Genomic DNA, 19,307 nt, shown 5'->3' on the forward strand with positions numbered 1-19,307 from the left:
TCCATAGTTTCATCACAGTGCAGGTACTCTAATGGTATCTATACTTTTGCATTACTATTTTTTTTTATTTATTTATTTATTTTTGCTGTTGAAAAAGAAATCATGCAAGAGTTTGGGAGAATTTGATATTTTGTAACTTTAACTTTAGTGGTCTGTTTACATGCACACTAGTCAGGTTTTAAAACTCATACAAATGTAAATCATATTCTGGTGTTAGGAATTAAAGTTTTTCATGTCCCTGTGTATCATTTAAATGACAAATGTCCTAACAATGAGCAGCAGTTGGCTTTTCTATAAGCAATGTCTGCAAAAAGGGTTCATAAAGATGAATAAAGATAAAGCAAGTTTTCAGATATTCATTTTCCTGTTTCATAATGACACAGAAATTGTAATTATCAGGACAGAAAGTGGAAAATGAAGTGAGGTCTGAAACACCGGATACATTTTGGACTGTCCAAACACTGAAGGGTAAACTGCTTAGAAAAATGTTCTTATATTCTCACCTGAATAGGCTAAATTTACCCAAACAGGGGCTGAAAGATGAGATGCCTGCCAAAAACTGACCATGCATGGTAACCAACCCTTTGCTTTGGGCCTCTTTTATTTTGACATTAGTATATTATTAGTTCCTTGAAAATGTTAAAGAAATAAACTAGCTTTTCATGTTTTGTATTATAACTTTTAGTGGGGCCCTAAAACTGCATGTGGATGCATCTGTTTGGTGCCCTCTGCTGTTGTTTTCTACCCAGCTTGATGTTCAAGTGTTTTTTTGTCTTTTTTTTTACTGCATTCTTAATGATTGAGTTTTCCTTGAATGTGCCTACAGCTCTGCACATGATCAGCATTCACAAGGCTTCTCATTTTTATTACAAACCCAATGCTCCTCACGCATCTGTTCGTTTCTGTCACATGCACATAACCAGCTGATAAACTGCACTCAGCATTTTGAATGAACCCTTAAGTCAAACTGAAAAATTTGGAGGATGCAGTTTTCTCTGTAAATAATCAGTTTACAACAGGTTAATTATTTAAATCATGTTTATTTAATCAATGGATAACACAACTCTCAGATATAGATCTCTTTTTGACAGCAAATATACACAACATGAACGACGACACACGCTCAGATAACACCTTTGTTTCATATCTGCAGGGGTCACCCACAATCTTAGAAACATGTACAGATGTGGTTTCCATAGATACAATGATCAAATCACTCATACATAAACACAATTCAATGAACACCAGTACAGATGTAGCTATCAGCACATGTGGAATGACACAGTAAATGTACAACTCTCCATTGTGATTTCTTTATTCATTTCACATCAAAAAGCTAATCACTTGTGAGGCTTTAAGAAATAAACTGTAAACAAAAACTATGTTTAAAAGTCTTTTTTTTTTGCCCCTTGGTTGTAGAAGGTGGTGGGAGCTTGCTGATGAGCCTTTTCACCACAAGGAATAAACATGCAGCATGGTCATTCAAGCAGCTGGCTTGGAGGAGAGACGATGGGGATGCGGACAGCGTGGGAGGAGGGGGACGTTTGTACCCGGAAGAAAGTAACTTAACACTCAGCGTGAAGACAAAAAACAGGGCAAAGGTTTAAACTTTGAAATCCAACAGGTTGCAGTCGATCTTGTAGTAGACGTAAGGATAATACTCCTGCTGGCTCAGGTTCAGGCCTGGGATGTCCATCGCTGACTGGAGAAGAAAAACACACAGCAGCAGTGTTAGTCTGTGTGTGTGTGTGTGTGTGTGTGTGTGGGGAGCGCACCCTGTTTACAGCAGAGGTTCGTTTGGGTGGAATAGATGAAGAGCCAACATGGCAGGATGAAAAGTATCTACGGTGGCCCTGAGAGGCAAAACTTTCTCCTCGCTTTCACAGAATTCAGCAACAAAATCGACACTCTGTCATTTCCATCTTGCCACATGGTGTTTGGTCCCAGTTTTTTTTTTTTTTTTTTTTTTTTTTTTTAACCTGTCTTGTCCAGCATCGTTGCAAACAGAATGATTGTCTGGCTGCTGTCTGGTGCTGGGCAATTTTACTCTATCAAGCAGGGATTTATACTACATGTATAAAGTCCCTCTTGATGACATGAAAAACTTTATTAAATCAGACTCTTAATGCTGGACTCGACCGGAGGGGACAGAGAGAGAGAGAGATAGAAAAGAAAGTAGAGAGAAGAGGGAGGGGAGAGAGAGGGACAGAAAGGGTGTGGGGAGTGCGGGTGGGGACTTAAAACATTATACAGAAAACCATGTAATCCATACTACTTGCAACATATATAGCTAAGATCATCCTGGCCAGTAGGTCATTACACAACTAGTTGATAATAGTAACAATAATAATAATCACAATAATAGTAATAATAATAATAGTAGTAGTAATAATAATAAGAGTAAGAGTAATAATAATAATAAGAACAGAAATAATAAAAAAAAAAGAAAAAAAAATATGATAATAGATATAAGTGAAACTGCTGTATTCAAGAACACGCGCAGAGAAACCTGTGTGGATATGCTGGAGAACTCGGCCACATGGCGACGCAAAGACTGTGTGGAGACGTTCAGGAAGGAGTGACCATGCAGAGTGATCATGCAGATGCCACCTCACTTGAACAGAGGCCAGAGTCAGGCCAGCGGTCCCGAGACCCAGGCCACCAGCCCCCCCGTAGGCTACAGATCCCGACCGGTCCACAGAGACGACCACTCGCCCGCCCAGGAAGGCAGCAGCAGGAGACCCCAGCAGGAGCCGCCCCGCGGACACAGGGCACCGGCCCCGGCAGGCCGAGGCCAGCAGTCCCCGACCCCCCCGGGCACCGGCCGCCCGGGACAGACGGGGCAGAGGGCCCGGGCCCAGGAGCGCAGGGACACCCCCCACCCCCACAGGCCAAGGGCCAGCACGCCACCCGGGGGGACCCGGCCCGCCCAGACGGCCACCGCCAGAGGCCAGCCCCACACCCCAGCGCCCAGCCGCACACCCCGAGAACCAGTCCTGCCCCCCCCCCAGACCAACACACACAAACACACACACTCTCCTTCCACTCCTCCATTCATCCTCCCACACATACACCATCCAACCCTTACATACTCTGTCCTCCCACACACACACACCATCCTTCCACCATCCATCCTTCCACACACACACCATCCTTCCACCATCCATCCTCCCACACACTCACCATCCTTCCACCATACACTCTCCCACACCTACCCCATCCTCCCACACATACATCATCCCTCCACCACTCATCCTCCCACACATACACCATCCTCCACCTTCACACCTCCCACACACACACACACACACCATCCTTCCACTACCCATCCTCCCACACATACATCATTCTCCTACACATACACCGTCCTCCCTCTCCTACACCAAACATCCACCTTCACGTACCCCATCCTCCCACACACACACACACCACCCCTCCATCACCCACTCTCCCAAACATACACCACTCCCCCACACACACACCATCCTCCCTCCCATACACCATCCATCCTCCTGCACACACACCATTCTTCCACCATCCATCCTCCCACACACTCCCCCTCCCTGCACCATACATTCTCCCACACATACCCCATCCTCCCCCACATACATCATCCCTCCACCATTCATCCTCCCACACCCACACCACCCCCCCTCCCACACACCACACATCCACCTCCACACACCCCACCCTCCCACACACACACACCATCCCTCCACCACCCATCCCCCCACACACACACCACTCTCCCCCCCCCCACATACACACACACACACAAACAAACACCATCCCCCCACCACCATCCTCCCGCCACCCCACGCCGCGGGGGGACAGCCCCAGCCAGGAGGCGAGGAGACACGAGCCAGGCCCCCACCCCCCCCCACCCCGCCCCAGTCCCCCACTCCCCACCCCCAAAACAGCACCTTCCCCCCAGGGCCAGCAGCCAAACCCCCCGGGACAGCCCGCCCACGCCCCGGGCCAACGCGACAGGCCACCCGGCCCGCCCCGCCCCCGGGCCATCCATGGAGACAGGGGCGCTTGAAGACCCCATCGCCCCTCCCTCCCCCACTAGTGAGGGAATATATTATGTGCTGTTTGCAATTAAAAAAAGAGGGTTAAAATTGGGGGGCAGTAACTGCATTGAGGAGGGGGTGGGGCCACCTGAGCAGTCCCACCCACCTGACCTCGCATGTTCCACCCCCCAAAACGTGTTTGTATGTTGCAAATGTTATTTGTGCTCAGTGACTAAGTGGAATTAAAAGCTGGGAGGCATGCTGCCGCTCGGCGAAGCAACGGGGCCACTATGATGACCCCCCCTGCCCCGCCCAGCGCAACAAGCACACCCCCCACGGCCCTACCTGTGTATGTAGTGAAGAGTGGGGAGGGGAGGGGTCAGGAGATGTAGGTCCAGAGGGGGGTAAGCCTCCCCCCTAGAAGACGACCCGCCAGTGGCTTAGGGCGCCCCCGTCCCCCGCCGGCCCCGAAGGGCGTCACAGGCCCAGAGCAGGCACCCCAACCCAGGCACGCCACGAACCCCCCCAGGGGCCAGCCACCAGCCCAAGGGGCCACTTTCCTCTTTCTGAGTGGGAGGGGGGCGAGGCGAAGGAAGGGAACCCCAGGCCCCCGCCCCCAACACCCAGCCAGGGCGCCCCCCAGAGGACACGTCCTAACCCCCTGCAAACGCACACACTCCCTTTTTTTTTTTTTTTTTTTTCTCCCCAGCCACTCACACACACTCTCACACACCTCTATATACCTCCACACACACACGTCACGCACATACCTATAAACACACACACCGGTGCCCACATACACACACACTCTCATACCCCTCCATACACATACACCACTACACACACACTCACATACATACCTGCATATACACACAAGCACCTCCATACATACTCACGCCTCCACCCACTCCTTCACTCCTCCACACACACCTCGACCTCCACGTGCACACACTCATATATACATACCTTCACACACACCCACATCCCACATAGACCTCCACGCACACACCCGCACACTACTCACACACACACATACACACACACACCCAGACCTTCATACACACCCACACACACATACGGCACACACGTCCCTCTACACCCACCCACACACCAGCATACCCACAGACACACACACACACACACCCACACACAAACACACCCCCACCCAGGTTCCGGGGCTGCGACCAAGCACCAGGGCACGGACCAACCCCCGGCACGGCACATCCGGACGGGCCCAGCCCCCCCCAGCAGCGGCAGACCCAGTTTTGGTCCCAGTTTTTGACACACAGCGGGCCCCTTCGTCACTATTTTCTGACATGTCACCTTCCTTTTCAGGTCCAACACTAAGGCTCCTGGTTTTCACTTATTTTTTTCCCCCTTTTCATCTTTACTTCACTTCCTTCCCTCTCCTTCTGTACTTGTCACACAATCAAAGTCTTTGGTTAAGGTTAGGCAATTGTAGTACTTGGTTAAAGTTACGAGAACATCAGAATTAGGTGTTAAAATCACAAGAAAATACATTTAATGACACACATTGCTGTGGAAACATGTCTAGGATTGTTCTGTTTTTATCTAAAAAATTCTGCATGTTCAAAACTGCTTTCAGGAAAACCTGTATGATTTTTTGGGCTTTATTTATTTATTTATTTTTTTGTTTGTTTGTTTTTTAAGTTTTAAGTATTTTTGTTTTAGGTTAATTTTCTGTAAAGCATTTGGACCTTTTTTTTTCTTGTTTTTGTATTAAACATTTTTTTTTTGTTTGTTTTCTTTTCTTTTCTTCTGGTGTTTTATAAGTGTTGGAGCGTCTTAAACATGGGGTCCATAAATATAGATGGAGGTTTTTTTAATTGATTTATTAATTCATTCCCCTTTTTTCTTTTATTTTTTTCAGATGCTGTAACTTTATTGTCCTTTAACCAGCTAGCTTGAACATGGGTGGGGGATAGCTCATTAGTAAGATTTAATACTGGTGTGTGAGCCACTGCCAACAAAACCTAACGAGTGCCTTTGATGATTTTTGTAGGTCATTTGCTCCTTGAAAAAAAACATATTTAAAGCAAAGGTTGTTTATTTTCAGTTTAAGCAAGAAACCTGGGTTAAGATAAAAAGATGTCTTTGTTTTATTGTTTTTTGTTGTTGTACTACAGAAACATCACGTAAATCCCAGGTTTCCCTACATTTGAGGTCATTCTGAATGTCAAATTTAATTTTATAAGTATGTTTTTTTTGTTTTATCATTTTAAGTTTAATTTACATAATCAGGTATTTATTGATTTAACATACTGTTTTATTTATAGTTTAACTGCTTAACATCTCTTAAACCCAGTATGCAGTGTCCAGCTATTACCACAAGAGGGGGCTCCTGTTTCACTCGGTCACAAAGTCAAAACACCTTATAGCAGTGGTTCTCAAACTTTTTCTACAGTACCCCCTTTTGGAGGAATAAACATTCCCAAGTCCCCCCACCCTTATATATATCACAGACATGAGGAAGATGTAATAAGAAACACATTTACTATTAAACCAAGAGCAAGATATCTGCCCTCTTTTATCCCAGTTACCTGTTTTTTCTCCATATCCCTGTCTCTTTCTTTTCTCCTTCGATAAGTGCAGCAAACCCTGATCTCTGGTCTGCAGTAGTTCTTCTTCCTCTTCTTTTTCTTCTTCTTCTTCCTCCTTCTCTTCTTCTTCTTTTTCTTCTTCTTCTTCTTTTTCTTTTTCTTCTTCTTCTTCATATTTTTTGGTGGTTGCCAAAAAACTAATTGGTGGATTACTGCTACCAAGAGGTCTGGAGTGTGGACCAGAATGTTTCCAAAAGCCCAAGTTGACAAAACATTAGCTTGTCTGCTACATTTTCCCAAACCAGTGCGCCAACCCTGTTATGTTGCTGCACCCCCCCAGGGGGGCCCGCCCCTCAGTTTGAGAACGGCTGCCTTAAAGAGACATTTTCTGTTGTTTACTGGCCAAACTTGATGCCTGCATGTATGTATGTGTTATTATTGGTGTATTATGACTTCCACTAATGAAGTGACACATTCTCATAAGCAAAGAATTTTAGATTTGTTTATACATATGAGGGGTAAGCCAGTAGGGCAGCGCCATGGTGGTCTGCCATCTTGAAACTACAGCCACCAGCAAGGAACAAATAGCACCTGCAAGCCATCGCATAGTGATTGAGACACGGGAGGAGCAGCACGGGAGCCGTTTTCACCATCGCTAAGAAAGCAAAAAATGGAACTTAAAAGGCAGCGTAACCAGACAATACAAAAAAGAAGGATCAACATCGCATTAGCTTTCCCCAGCTAGAAGGAGCTCAAGAAAGAGGAAGATTTTAAAAGGGATGCTGAAGTTGCAGCTTTCTCCTCGACAAGTCAACGGTACTGCCTAAATGAGCCTAAAGCTACATTTTTTCATTTGGTTTTGTTAGACAGTGTTGCTCGTTACCATGGGCAGCATAACAGTAGTTTCTGCTAAAATACACCAGCCTGGTTGGTCCAGTTGTATGTTTACGAGGTTTCAGCTGCTTTCATAGTCATAGTAAACGCCGGCTTTCAGTCGCGGTAAAGCCAGACTAAAAGCCGGTGGCAAGGCTTTATAAGCAGGGTTTTACTGTGACAAAAAGCCGGTGCCATGTCGAGGCCAGTTTCCAGTCGAGATCCGTTCCCCCTTGCGAGAACCATTCTTCCTTCTAAACACAGAGGAAACATATCTGACAGTTTGATGGGATGCAGTTTGTAATATTTATGAAATCATGAACCTCTTCACTCCTTGAACTATCGGATAACGTGCTTTCATCGGTGTTGTTGAAGCTTTCTGAATCAGTCCATTGTTGCAATACGCGTTTGAGGAAATGAGATGCTAGAATGCACAATATGTTAGAACGTGATACACGATTCCAGTGTTAGACGGAAGTAATTCTGTTACGTCACTGCTACGGAGATGTTAATATTCGTTGTTTTAACAAGTATTGTGAAGCTGAAGAAAGAAAAAGGTGATAACAACAATGAGTTTTGCCAGTGACATAGCTGTAAAATCTATTAGTCATAAGACAACCACACACACGTCTATGAAGATAGATCAGGTTCAGATATCTAGTGAGAGTGAAACAGCAAAAGGAAGCAAGGGGACGTCTTCTCTAAATCATTGGTGCTTTGCAGATGTTGGAGACAAGGTCTGATCATTTAGGGGTAGGCCTGTCACGATAACTAATTTAGCTGTACAATAAATTTTCTCAGAAATTATCGCGATAAACGATAATATTGCGCAAAGCGCTAATGTGTCATTTTGAGACCATTCTCAACTAATATAATAATAATAATGCAAGTACACATTTTCAAAGATCAATAAACTAAATAAATAAAAGCGCCTTTTTCACATATGCCGGGACGCCGGCCCAAAAGTAATGCAGCCCACTGGGAATCCTCCCAAACCTCTCGATTAGCCGGCATTGCTCTTAATGTGTATTTTGTCAAATACGCTAGTGTTAACCATTCCCGCTTCTTATCCGCCGATAGTAGTCGGAGGACACGGGGGAGATCCGTCCTCTCCAGGGCCGAAGTGGAGTTGGCTTCGGGGTTAACTCCCAATTACTCTCTTCTCTCGCCGCTCACGGCGTGGAGCACCATAAAAAAAAGGAAACAGCGGTTGTGCTGAGAAACGGCTTTATTATAACGCACCGTTATTGTTTTTCCTGACTGTTCTGCCTAACCGCTCCGTCTCTTCTCTTCACACCTTTTCTTCTTCTGCTACTCTCGTTCCTCATAAGCTCTTCTTCTCCTCCCTCTGCGCTCACGCTCACTCTCACGCGCACTGAGCTGCTGGATCGCACACACAAAGTTAGACACATCGCACAACACTAGTATATAGGCTGACTCTATTTGCGTAATGTGCCTGCGGATTACAGGGGTTATTACGGTAGACCAGGAAGTGGGGGCTTTGTACTGACGTCGTAAGCTAGATGTGTGTGTTCTGCTTACATGTGGGGAGCAGCGAAATGATAAAAGAGGAGGTGCTTGCATCTATTATTTCTCCATTCGACTTATTTACATATTTCAGCATGAGAATCGGAGGTTTAGCGCGAGAGCGTGAGAAGCCACTTAAATGCGCAAGTCTCACGGCCATTGCGTGTTGGCAGCCCTGCAAAACAAATGCGGCTTACCGGCTCGTGCTGCAACATGCTGCAGTCAAGTATGACACCAGAGAGATCACTCCGCAACAAACCAGAGCGTTGAGTCGAAATACGCCATAGTGAAACCTATTGTCATACACAGTTTATGGTAAAGGGGGGACTAATAAAAATTATCGCGGCCGGCAAACTTATCGTGCTCTTATTTTCTTATCGTTCAATTAATTGACTTATTGCTTATCGCGACAGGCCTATTTAGGGGGCATGAATGTGATGAGAGAAATTATGAACAGGTTCTGAGATACAAATCAGAGCAGGACCCAAACAAAGAAGCTGACAGGAGGTAGAAAGGATTTATACGTCAGCTATGCAGGGGCGAGTCTAGAAAAGCTTTAATGGGGGCCAGGCAGGGGTACTGACCAGGAAAAGGAGGGCACAAAGTAGATATTTTTAAGGTCTTGATTTCAAGTAATATTGAACTGATTATTACAACTAAAGTGGTCTAATGTTTAAACTAAAAAACTAAAAAACCCTGAAGTGAGCATTGGCTTGTTCTTTCTGTTGAAACAATACAGTAAAATTGGGCATATTTCAGGAATAGTCATGAATGGTGATTAATCATGATTAATTAATTTATGAGCTGTGATTAATCCGATTAAAATTTTTAATCATCTGACAGCCCTACTATAAACTGATGGAAATGAATGACACTTATAATGCACTTGTAATGTTTTAAATATAGAAAAACTGTAAATGATGAGGCATGTTGGTTATTTTTGAAAAAAGGACCAAAAGTTTGGTCCAATTATTTGTTTTGGTTAAAATACTGAAATATTACTCAGTATTTATTCATTATAAAACAGCTTTATATCTTTCTATATAAAGACGTGTCTATGTTACTTTTACATGTGGTGTCTTCTCAATGACCATGAAGAACGGGAGTTTAACATACAGCTTGTTATTAAAACACTCACATCAATAATAGCTGCTGCGCTGCTGTCCAGGTGTTTGTAGAGATCATTCAGCACCTCTCGCAGCTTCTTCAAGGTCTTCTTGTTTGGCTGCAGAAGCATTGCCTGAAAGTTCACTGGCAGTCCATATCTGAAAGAAAACCACATAATGACGTGTTTGCTTCGCTGGAATCCAGGACACAATGCAAGCAGCCTGCAGTTATCATGCTTAATCGGTACCTCAACACAGATTCCACAAAGACCCTCAGTGCTTTAATGTGAATCCACGCGATGAAGGCTTCACTGAAGTTCACCTTCAGCCATCGAACAAGTGGACCCTGCAGAGAGGAAGAACAGAAAACACTTGTTTTGGATGCAGATCTTTAATCATAATTAGGTTTGAAGATGATTTGCCGTAAATACCGTAAAATAGCTGCTTCCTATCAGAGCCAGCTCAGTGGTTCTAATAAGCAGCATTTAATTTCCCACATTTTCATGCAGTTGAATGTTTTCATTCTAAAGCTGCCTTTTATGCAACGCTACTGATAAGTGGAAAAGCTAAACCTTGACTGGAAATGTGAGCGGTCAGCATTTTCTGACTGCTTCCAGCTGCACAGCAGGCACATTTTAAACAGCTTCAGGATGTAACTGGTCATTTTCTGATAAAAGAGCAAACACTTCTGGTTTTACACAGGGAGGGGAGGTAGAATTGATCTACTATAACTAACAGTGCAGTCAGACTGCTTTACTTTGAATAAATAAAGTGTTAAAGGATGTGTTGTAGTACTTTGTGTTGTAGACAATTACAACAAAAATTACAACTTTTAGACTTTCTGAGTAGATTCTAAATTAGTTAATAAGTTAATAGTTAATAATATCATTAAAACAAACTTGAAAAGAGATCGAATAATCTTTTTGGTGGAAGAAAAAAAAAAAGAGTTTTTCAGCCTTTACGACTTCAGTTCACTTACAAACTGCTTCTTCTTATCTGTGGAGAGCCGTGTCATCTCCTCCTTGTCTGCCTTCATCTCCTCCTCATTGTACTGAAAGTCTCTCACTGTGAACCTGCGAGGACAGAAACCACATATCTGTGTGAAGAAACAAGCTCATAGTCTACACACATTATAATGTGGGATGGTTAAACGTGTGAAATTAACATTGTTTTCTTGGTGCAGCATCACTCTCCTCTGATATAGATGCATTATTAGTTATTTATTCATCCAGCAGACTCGTTCCTGATTTTCTCACATAGATCCTTTTCATGTTTCACATCATCACACACAATAAACATTCTTACTTGTTCTCTCTGGCTTTGTGTTTAAAATCATCTATGGCTTTCCTGAATAGAGTGACACTGAACAGCCCGCTGTCGCTGTCTTCGAACAGGAGACTGGAAGAAAAGTTTGGTGCTGGTTTTAATGTTGTGATAAGAAATTTTAAATCAATCAGTCTAATGACTTCACATTAATGCCATGACTTACTTTGTGGATCGAGGTACCACCATCTCAGCAAGTGTTTCATATGTTTTCTGCCAGTCAGTGTATGCTGTCCTGAAAGAGCAAAACAGTAAAAACAAACATTATACCAAATGTTTATTTCTAATTCACTCTAGATATGTCTGTGTGGACAGGCTGGAGAATTACACTCACTTTGGTACAACTACCAGCAGAGTGATGAGATACTCTGAATCAAGTACAAAGTCTTCCTTCTTCACAATGTCACCCAGACTCCTGGTCAGCAGGCTCCCCCTGGTGGCACATGACAGCATTACAACACAGAGCCAGAGAACAAACAAGATTAAGAAAACAGCCTGTGATCACAAAGATGCAATATTATATTAGACTTACGCATTCTTCCTTTCTAAGTTCTGCAGGTTTCCTTTCAGGTTATTATATGCTGATGCTCTGGCCTTCAAGTCATTGTCAATCTGGGTTACTTGCTGTGGGATCATAGAAAACAAAGCTGAAATGATCAGCTAACAAAGACCACTGAACAAATTACACAAAAACAACTTGAAGTGAAGTGACCAAATTTAGGTGAAATCTAGATGATGAAAATAATGACAACTACTTCCCCTTAGGAAATTATTAACACATACACATTTTCTAATCTAAGAAACAGGCCTACCTTTGAGATGATTTCAGAGATGTTTTTAAGCGACTGTTTTATGGGATATTTTGCCATGTCCCACTGAAATCTTGTGATGTAGGTGACAAGATCAACTAAAACATGGACAATAAAAGACAATTTGTTCATCATACAATGGTAAGACAGAAGGTAGAAAAAAGTACACTTTAATTACAGCAATTTCAAATAGACATTAAAAGGAGCATTTTCAGACATTTTATTCCTTAAAAAAATCTGACACAAACTGCTAAAGCCATCACTGTACCTCCGTTGGCCAGCAGGTTCTCCTGCACTTTGTCTCGACTATCCTCCAGAACATCGGCCATGTACTGAGCCACCTTCTTCACCACACTGTGAACAACCAGCAGACATCAAAACATACTGCAACAACACAGACTGCAAGCACAAAGCCAATGTAAACCACATTCGCCCAGCACACTCGGCCACTGCAGCCTCATCCTTCTAAATATAATGTAAACAGACAGACACATCAAAAAGTTTCACATGGTTCTGTAAAGAAAATCTCTTGCCAAGAGATTCGTAATATACAGAGGTCAAATATTTTACTGCACATCAGAGGCAGTTCAAAGCAGCAGTGATCACAGCTGAAAGCTTTTAATCACATACTTTGGCCACATGTCCTTATTTCTAATTATTTTTTTTCCCAATATGCTATTTTCCATATTATGATAATGTTTGTTCCAGATATGCTGGGAAAAAATTTTTAAAATAGAACTAGATTAACAACAAGGTGTAGGCAAACAGGTAATACCATGTTGCAAGGCTGGTCCTTCTCACTGTTGTGAAAACATCCACAAAAGAAGCAAAGTACAGCTCAGGCAGTATAAGCTGTGTGTGAGTTTTATATGTCAATATTTCCAAAAGACTATACTCATGACACATAGGTCATATGGCATAAATATGACAAAAGAAAGAACTGCTCATGTGTCACCCAACTGTAAATTGCCAAGTTTAGACTCACTATTCTCAGATCCCCGCAAAATTCCTCATTCTTACAGGGTCTGGCAGCAGATTAGACAAAGGTACGTCGGCTACATCAGAGGGTCAGGAATGTACGTTAGGTTTTCAACTATCTGACATGAGGAAACAATACCAGCCATAATGACATACAAAGTACAAAAAGGTGCATACCTTTCAACAAAGGAATCTAATTTGGCCAGTTCATCAGATAGTCCAACCAAGACATCAAGTGTTCCAACCTGTTTATAACACACACACACACACAAATAAATAAATCATCAAACTTATGAGTCTTGAGTTTTGGGTGTTTTTTTAAGTGAGGTCAGCAGGGCTCTGTTTAAACACTGACATCTGAGGTTCGACAAGCCTAGAGTGACACCCAGGGGCCTCTATGTGCTTAGGATGGCGCCTCTTTGTCCAGACCTGCTCATGCATTTCTAAATGTTCCTGGAGGACATTTCGGCTTTATGAGGAAGCAATGTCAACAGGGTTACTTCACTTTCAGCACAGAGAGGAACTGAACCAGTCGAGCTGAGCTGCTCTGTGGATAAAAACTTCATCTAAACATTGCTTCAACATGCAGACAAGCAATCTGTGCAAAGACTGTTTTCCAAGCAGGCAGTCAGCTTACTCTTGACAGTGGGTACACAAGGTAAGTGGTTGTGACATTAACCTAATATTATTTTTTAGATTAAAACTACTTTTGAAATAAATGGTAACATAATCAGATAGCTTGCATGAAAGGAAATCATGCCCTTATTTATAAGTTGAATCATCTAATTACTCCGATGTGGAGGAAAGGCATTACGTTACGACATGCAGGGAAGCCTAGAAATCCATGTTAACCTTAAGGTCTGGGATGCTGAACTTGTGGTTGGTGGAGAGGTTGTTGGTACGTGTGGTAGCTGTCATCATTTTGTCCCATGTTTGCTGGCAAGTCTTCTCTCCTGGGGCAGAGATCAGCCAAAATTCTGTCATGTTTGAAACACTGGTGCACCTAGAGAGAACTGAGAGGAAAGTCATGTTAAAACTGCTGCATACTGTCTGGAAAAAAAAATCAGGATTTCATAAAGCAATCAGAAGAATAACGCTTCCCTGCAATACAGTTTAAATCTGCTTAGATATAATCTGTTTGTTGCTAGATTTAAATTTAGCTGGCGCTGCTGTAATTAAAAGTCCTGACACTGTTTACCGTTAGTCAGGTTAGTGAAATAATGCTTCAGTAGGAACAGGGTCTCATCCAATGTTAAAAGTCCATCACAGCCTCACGTTACTGTTTAATCACACTGCTTATTCTCACTCCTTGACCACTAGCTATCCCTGAAAATGATAATCAACCGGTTAAGTACAGGAACGGTGGCTGACATAAAACGATGGTTAAGGTCAAATAAGCATCCAGCAAGGATTAGCTACCGTTAGCCACTTAGCTAGCTTTGCTAACAACAACAACTTAGTGTGATAATTCGTAGTGTTCAACAATCTTACTCACCCGCGTGTTAAAGGAGTTTCAGCTTCCTGTCAATATATAGTTGATTTTAGTGTTTCTATGGCTTGTTAATTCTCATAACTCCCATTCACTGTAGATCGTTAGGTCTCCTGACAGCAGCATCAGAGTCAGCTGATCCGATAGAGGAACCGGAAGGCCTCACACTCTGAGGAAACTCAGCAGCGGCCTCGGCTGGCGAAAGTCTGGTACTGCAGCGCAATTTACAATAAAATGCTAAAATCCAAATCAATACACAGGCTTAAATACACATAAAGTAGATTATCAGGATAAAAGTCTCCAGAAATATATAGGATGGTGAGTCTTAGCATATATGTAACACTCTGGGACGACCCTGTTGATCTAGATTCTTACCCATGGGTGCATCATGAAACAACAGGTTACTGGGCACAGACATGAATGAGGACCGTCATTTGTTTCACAGGGGATCAGGACACCCAAAAAGAGAGAGACACAAGACAACAAGAAAAAATACATATATGCTTATAGATATTTGCATTGTGTGTGTGTGTGTGTGTGTGCTTGTGTTCTTTTATCTGTTTTGTATGTGACTGATCATTATCCTTTTCCTTAAAAAGCCTTTCACTGTCTCTTCATACTCATTTTGTTTGTCCTCATTGTTACTTCCAGTCTCATTTTGTGTTTTATTTCGTGTCTCTCATTGTTCATTACACCTCACAGGTCACCTCATGTCAGCTGGCATCTTTATATTTGTTTTGTGTCTCACATTAATCATTTTGCCATGTTTTATGGCTAACAACCATTAACTTTTGTCACTTTGTTTAAAAATGTTGGAGTTTTGCATGTCTTTATAGCCATACTTTTTCTGAGGTCATTTTGCATCTTGATCTGTGTGTATCTCTTGGTTGTCATTATCTTTTGAGACTGTTTTGTATCTGTTGATTGACATTTTGTGCTCCATTTTGGTAATTTTGTTCCTCTTTAATAATATTTCCTGGTCAGTTTGTATTTCTTCATTTACAACTTGTTTGCATCTCATTAGCTTATTTAGCTGAGAAAAAAAAACAAAAAACACAGATAGGTGAATTACCATTAAGGCCTCCTTCTGACTCCTTGGCCCCTTGGCTTATGCCAGGTAGATTCATTCAATAATTCTAGGCAGGACACTTTATCCATATTACTGTGTCATCAACACTGGTGTAGGAATGTGAATGAATATTTGGTGGTGGTTGGAGAGGCCGCTGGCACGGATTGGCTGCCACTTCTCCATCAGTATGCCCCAGGGAAGCTGTGGTTACACATGTAGCTTACCACCACCAGTGAATGAATAATGGATTCAGTGTAAAGCTCTTTGGGTATCTTGAAAGTGCTATATAAATCCAATCCATTTTTATTTATTATTGCTAATCTGTCCATGACCATATCAAGACAGTATTGTTGTTATTTAATAGAAAATTACATGCATAACAATTTATTTCTCAAATAAAAGAGCTGGCATTTGTATGCCACAGTAACTATAGCAAAGTTTTATTAAAGTGATGAAAGTTTTTGGTCATTTTTAGTCATGATAAATTTCCTGAATTACAAGACCCCCACCCCAGACTTGAGCGTCAATCAACATTCCAAATATTTTAGTACATTTAGTACATATTAGAGAATGATGATGGGTGCCAAGTCAGCACCATTTCAGGCTTTAGAGTTACTATATTTAGAAAAGCCGGGTCAGGTTTCCTGACTATGGGTGTCTCCTGCAATATAATTGAGGAAAACGCCCCCAAAGACACATGTTTATAGTTCAGTGGGTCTGGGGTTCATTGTTTGGGACACAATGCTTGGTCTGTCTGGAGCCAACCATCGACATCAAACACTAGGGTTGAGTTTGCCCGTGGCTGGCAAAAAGCCAGTCTGTTGGAATGTTATCAGGACACACACGCAGGACACAGAGTTGAACAGTGTGCAGAAGACAGACAGCTGCTGAGAATTTGGTTTGTGGTCTCTTCAGGTTCAATAAGAGAGAAATGTGCGCTGTTTCTGCAATAAATAGCACTGAAAAGATAAATGGTTTAAACCTTTTCGTACACATCATCAACACTTCAACCTTGCATGGAGTCTTATGAATGACCATCAGAGCTTCTAATGAATCTGTTCCGTGATTTGTCTTGAAGTTTGGCTCTAAAAAAAAAGTATGGTTTGCTGGAAACACGTAACAAATCTAATAACTGTTGAGATGTTTCCTTTTCTTCTTCTACTTCTGTACAAACACTGTGAAATGTACTAACACAGTAAAGCATTACTCAAGTATGTTGTTGAATCATTCATGTATTCCAGGAAAGGTCAATCTAGATGCTTTGTATACACTGTCCCACTGCACATCACCTGTATAAACTATCTTAGACTACCATGAACTGTTCATATGCCCACATACACACTAGTAACACCAGGCATATAATGCAGAAACCCAGGGTATTTACATGTTAATATATTACAATTTTTTTTGTCTCTCATTTAACTCATGGGAACAACACAAGGTTTTATTTCCCAGAAAGAAGAGACTGCTTAATTATTTTCACTGTAATCTTATGCACTGATAGAATTATTTTATTATATAATCAATTAGGTTTTCTTGGCAGAAACGAAGGAAATCAGGGTGAAATGTGCATCATTTATTAGACTGTGTTATTGTTTGACCATTAGGTTATATCTTGCTGTATCCCTCCACCTCTTTGATAGTATTGTTATATCTGACATGTCACGGAAATCTCAGAGAAATGGATTTGTCTGTTCCAGTGGCATATTGCTAAAGGGGGAGGGAGAAAAAAAAAATTTTCAGTTGCTTTTTGGATGCACTAAAATTTTACAAAATACCTGTTGTTTTTTGTTAGTTTCTTGTTTCAGGCCTTTTAAAGAAATTGCTTTTGAATATTTGCTATATTGTTATAGTGTTCCTGGAGCCAGTTGCTTTTTTTATTTCCTTGCTTAACATTCAGATCAGCATGAGGAGCAGTTTGTTTGGAGTTCCTTCTTACTTAGCAACATTCTCTGGCAAGAAGAGGAGAAACCACTTCTGAGTGACTTAACACCAGGGTCCATTGCACAAGGCCACTTTATTAAGGGTTTATGTAGTCACTAATGTCTACATAACAAATCCATGACTTATTATTTAGAAATTTATTGAATTGGTAGATTTGCAGCCTCTCAGAAAGATGGCAGGTTTCCCTAAGTTTTAATCAAAAACCAAAGGCAATTAACTCTCTTGGAAATACTTCATCATTTTCATGTTTAATCCATTTAATAAGTTGGAATAATTTGTTTTTTCCTGTGTAGGTGGAGATTCTTGGCCAGTCAGGGTTGATTTATGACTCTGTCTATTTCTGTGCATTGATGTAATCTGTTTGCAATGTTTGCAAATAAGGATTCCTGCTGCACAATGCAGCCACTGGTGTATTTGCCCCCACAGTGGGTGGTACACATGTCCCTTCTGCCGCATACCCAGTGGCTGCCATGGCTATTATGACCCAAACAATGGAAATTAAACACTGTGCTTTACTGGAAGCCACTCTAGATGTTATGCGTGATTAGCCTTATATATACATAGTCTTATTTAGTGGCGGCGAAAACAGGCACAAAACACGGAACAGCTTTTGTTTTGCAGTTTGAGGGAAAGACGCTGCCTCTCCAGCTTTTACAATGGATTCTCTGAAACTGTTTTATTAGTGAAACCAACATTGCTATTGTTTATTTTTCCCCAATGAGCATTCAGAGCTCATCTAACCTTATGAAGAATTTCAGTGATATGGGAAATAAAATAAATAAAATAATAATACGTCATGAAGTACTACATCATCCAGATGGAAACGTGGGTCATTCAGTGTTGAAAAGTCATGAGGGATATTATTGTTTTTGGATAACACAGAGTTTCTATGAAGGACTGGGTAGCAGTTTACTGGAGAGTTTCATTGTGTGATTGTGTGTAAACATAACTGCTTGCATGTGTACCCTTTGAGTATGTATGTTTTTGTTTGTTTGTTTTCTTTTGCAAGAACTATAAGTACTCTGACTCTGTAAGAATTCTTTGGAAAGACTGAGTTAAGAATACACTGAGTAGCCAAAGATTAAACAGACAACATGAACTTTAACTTCAGGAGGCAGACATTAGTGGATCTTTGCAATACACCAACAATACTTTACTTGTATGAAGAATTTAAACTTTTAAGAATCTATGAATGTGTCCACATATCAATTTATTTAACATGGCCAAAAGCCTTCTAAATCTGGCAATTAGTAAAATGCAAACATATTTGAGGGATATTTATTTCCCAACCATGTAAACTATGCATAAAAGCAGGATGATGTGAGCATTGATATGGAGTCAAATCAGTCCAAGAGAAAACACTTCCCTTCTGTTTGGATAACAGTGGCTGAGCATTGCTTGGCATCCTCCTCCTGCAGTGTTGAGGAGGGAGACATGCAAATTTATCTTCTTTGGAAAAAAAAAAAAAAAAAAAACGGGGAGGCAGGCGCAACTTGTCAAAGTCGAAACAGGACAGTCTAAGGGTCAGAAAAGCTTCAACTCCACGGGAATATGTATGCCTTAAAATATAAGGAATTGTTTATGCACAACTGTTGATTGCGTCCAAAACAGAGGA

At 41.8% G+C, this 19,307-nt stretch overlaps 1 protein-coding gene across 1 annotated transcript; it reads right to left on the minus strand.

Moving 5' to 3' along the window:
- Positions 1–1,020: 1,020 nt before the first annotated feature.
- LOC121641813 (V-type proton ATPase subunit C 1-A-like) lies at positions 1,021–14,841 on the minus strand. Its single transcript, XM_041988128.1, has 13 exons — positions 14,686–14,841; positions 14,043–14,203; positions 13,368–13,435; positions 12,481–12,566; positions 12,216–12,310; positions 11,936–12,027; positions 11,738–11,836; positions 11,570–11,638; positions 11,386–11,478; positions 11,060–11,153; positions 10,329–10,426; positions 10,113–10,239; positions 1,021–1,702 (listed from the first exon to the last, which is right to left on the minus strand). Exons 2-13 carry the CDS (start codon positions 14,172–14,174, stop codon positions 1,604–1,606), a joined length of 1,152 nt encoding a protein of 383 aa, XP_041844062.1. The 5' UTR covers positions 14,175–14,203; positions 14,686–14,841; the 3' UTR covers positions 1,021–1,603.
- Positions 14,842–19,307: the final 4,466 nt, after the last annotated feature.

The sequence above is a fragment of the Melanotaenia boesemani genome, chromosome 6 (assembly GCF_017639745.1).
Source record: "Melanotaenia boesemani isolate fMelBoe1 chromosome 6, fMelBoe1.pri, whole genome shotgun sequence".
In the NCBI taxonomy this organism is placed as follows: domain Eukaryota; kingdom Metazoa; phylum Chordata; class Actinopteri; order Atheriniformes; family Melanotaeniidae; genus Melanotaenia; species Melanotaenia boesemani.